The sequence below is a fragment of the Limulus polyphemus genome, unplaced genomic scaffold (assembly GCF_000517525.1).
Source record: "Limulus polyphemus unplaced genomic scaffold, Limulus_polyphemus-2.1.2 Scaffold50, whole genome shotgun sequence".
Taxonomy (NCBI): Eukaryota; Metazoa; Arthropoda; class Merostomata; order Xiphosura; family Limulidae; genus Limulus; species Limulus polyphemus.
The window spans coordinates 8195-11706 of NW_013665660.1; the positions used below are offsets into that span (position 1 = coordinate 8195).

Sequence of the window (3512 nt, forward strand, 5' to 3'; positions counted from 1 at the left end):
TCCAGTGTTTAGTTATTTCTGAGACTATTTTTAATGCTTCAAATTTGCAAAGTATTATTCTGTTTGCATATCTTAGGATATGTGTTTCTTTTTGTTGTGAATAGCTTTGTTTCATGTGACATTTTACATGATGGAATTTCTAATAAATAGTTAATTTAACCATAGTGCATGAAGTCATTTTGTAATTTTGTAGTTTTGGGATTTAACTAATAAACAAAGATACTGTTCTTGCCAACTATATATATATATATATGAAAGGTCCTGATTTTTAAAATGTCTTTCTATTGCTTTTTGATGAATGATAATTTTAGTTCTATCTTCTAAAAGAAATTATAATGCATTTGACATTTGCTAACAAATTTATTAGTGAGAAGCATTTATTAGAATTTGCTTTTTAGAATAAATATGAATGTCATTATAGCATTGGAATTCTGTAAATATAGTAAGACATTAATTATAGTGTAAGTTATTTTCTTGTGTGTTTTTTATGCAGTCTCAGCACACAGTAGTCTAAACATACCCAACTTGAATTTTCCACTTCCAAATTCTCAAGGCAAAGCTTGTCTTGTCAAACTGTATGGAGGTTCAGAAAGCTTGAAAGTTAATGACGTTGTTGAAGTTATTGCTGTTCTTTCAGTGGAGCCATCGCTAGCTCACGTTAGCCGTTTTGCTTCACAAAGGTACTCTTTTTCTCACTTATTAACCCTCAAATGAATTACTTTTTCTACCATTCACTACTTGTGGATCCACATATTGTATCAAAATGAGTGGTTTTATGTTTTTGCTGGTTACAACATTCAGTGTAAATAACTGACTGGCAACTAGTGGGATTATTTGCAGTATTGATCATATTTTTGTTTGTTTTGTGTGACTCTCGTATTATTAAAGGCCTCTGTAACTACTAAGTTATAGTTATATAATGTTATAATGTCAATTGGGGGATTAAATAAGTGAAAATATGGGAGTTGTATTTTTTTTTTTGAAATACCAGGCCCCTAAAGTATACCATGAATTTTTAGTATAGAATAGAAATGTTAAATTCAAGTTTCTGTTTAGATCTACCAGGTTACCCTTACGTGTGTGTGTGTGTGTGAATGTAGTCTGTGGTTTGCTATAATAATGTTTTGGGTTGACTTCTTTTATCTTATTTATACAGATTTTTCATGTAGAGATAAGGTTAACAAGTATTGTTTTATTACATAAGCTACTTGTGTTGTCAAGTTAACCTCAAAATGAGCTGTAGAAAAAAAAGATAAAAAGTGATAAACTTAGTAATTTTTCAGCTTTATAGTGGCATATGAAAAGGCAAAGTGATATGAAGTACTGTGTTGAAAGATGTTGAACTGAAGCCCCCCCCCCTAATTCAGAGCTTAATATATTTCAATAAAAAAAAAAGTCTTAAGGCAACAAAATTTTGTATTAAAGTTTCATTTATTGGGGCATAGGTTTGTCCTGCCATAGAGCTTTGTATTTTGGAGCTGGTAAGTCAGATTGTAATCTGTATGATGCCATAAAAAGTTTACTGCACATTAAGCTGGGAGTGTCTTTAATGAGTGGCAGTCAATTTCTTAGCACGATTGTGGGTTCTTGCTGACTGGCTGGTAACAAGTTTTAGTATGTTAGTATCAAGGCATATTCAATTGTTTTTATGTGAGGGAAGTTTGTATTTCTTTTAACTAGTTTGGTATGGAATGTTTAAGAGGCTGGTAGTTTTTTTTTCAGGTCTTTAAATAGATATGAAATTAGACTTGTGTGTTCTATTATTCCACATTTTGCTTTCAGTTTGGTGATATAAATAATGTATTCAATCAACAATATTTTACTTTTTATATTTTTAAGAAAACGTGCTGAAAATGTTAATATATTATATATATTTTTGTTTTGATTATTTATACTACATTTTGTTTGAATTACAAAACAAAAGTATTTTTGTTTTGGACAAGAAATGAGGGCAATGATGCAGTATCCATTGGAGGGCTTTCAGAATTTGAGTCTGAAGAATTAGAGGCACATAATCCACCACCATCGCTGGTGCCACGTCTTCATGCCATATTAATTAAGCCTCTAGATCACATCAACCCAAAACTTCCAGTGGGACTTAAATCTAGCAAAAACCAAAAAGGTGAGTAGTTCATATAATACTTCAAAATACTTTTAAATTTATCTCATTAGATATGTTAAGTCTTATGAGACATCACAACTCTTCTAAAACACTTAGCCAAGAATGATTATTTTAAAAGCAACTCAATCTCTTGTATAGTTATCCAGGAAATTCAAAAAGAAGCAGCTACTACAAGAGGAGAACTTCACACTATCTTGACACAAGCTCTTCTTGGTGATAGTTTATCTGCTGATTATCTGTTATGTCACCTGTTATCTTCAGTTTACACTCGTTGCGATGTCATGGCTTTAGGAAAGCTAAGCCTTAACTTGACCAAGATTCCTGTTCTTGAAGGTTATAAGAAAAGCCTGTACCAACTAATAGAAACACTTGTCACAAAGGTAGAGTAGTTAAACTTCAAATGCTTGATGTATTTGATATTGATAAAAAAAATGAAGGTTGTGAATTTGTTAATATAAATTAATAATTAATATTAAACTATGTATGTTAAAAGAATATTAAAAAAATCCCCTTTTTAATGACCCCTTACATGTCCTTGCCAATTTTTGCCAGAATTTGTGGATCCAATCTTGAGAGCTTCAAAACTATTTTGATCCTGAGTGAGGGCTCAGGTTTGAAAATTTAATATATCTGAGTTTAATTTATTGCTTTGAGCAGCTTCTACATATGAATACAAATTTTCAAGTAAATAAATCATTTTAGCTAAAGTTGAGAGTCCCCAAAATACCTTGACTCCCCACTCTCAAGTCTCTTGAAAATTTCACTTATGTTCTATGGAGGTTAAGAACCTGTGTAAGTAGTTTAAAAGTTATTTATAAAAAAAATATGGGAAGAATTGAAAGATAAGAGTAAATATGGATACATACACAGATATAAAAAAATTAAAACTTTAGGTAATAAAATCAAATTTTACACATTTTAATATAATTAGTTATCTATAAAGGAATTTGTTGTATGAAAAAGGATGAATGTTACTGATTTTGAAGATACATAGTGCAGGTGAAGTCAAGTTATCAACACTCGTATATGTACTTTTTAAATTTAGATGCATTTACTCTTCTTATTACCAGTACTAAGCATACAAAGCTCTTAACATAAATAATTGAATAATCGATTGTAATAAGTCCTCTTCCAGCCTTAACAATATGACAACATAAATCAGGCATGGTTCTTTCTTCCATTTTGCTATATACTCTTTAACTGTTAATGTAGCTTGGTAGGCTTCCCTTCTTCAATGTTGATTTTCAATTAGTGTGACAAATTTCTGATTGGATTAACACTGAGACTGTAGGTTGGCTATTTATTGACTATATTGCTAGCCCTCTCTTTCTGTGTGTGTATATATATATATATATACACACACACATACACACACAGTCACAGTTGTGTC

The 3512-nt window shown here is 30.7% G+C and overlaps 1 protein-coding gene across 2 annotated transcripts in view; it reads left to right on the forward strand.

The window, feature by feature from the left end:
• The window catches only part of LOC106462989 (mini-chromosome maintenance complex-binding protein-like), a 33587-nt gene that overhangs the window by 7122 nt on the left and 22953 nt on the right, over positions 1-3512 (forward strand). For both annotated transcript variants that reach the window (XM_022390601.1, XM_022390610.1), the window contains 3 exons: positions 494-680; positions 1944-2122; positions 2261-2502. In XM_022390601.1, the coding sequence (XP_022246309.1) occupies positions 494-680; positions 1944-2122; positions 2261-2502 (608 nt within the window). The remainder of the gene's footprint in view (positions 1-493; positions 681-1943; positions 2123-2260; positions 2503-3512) is intronic.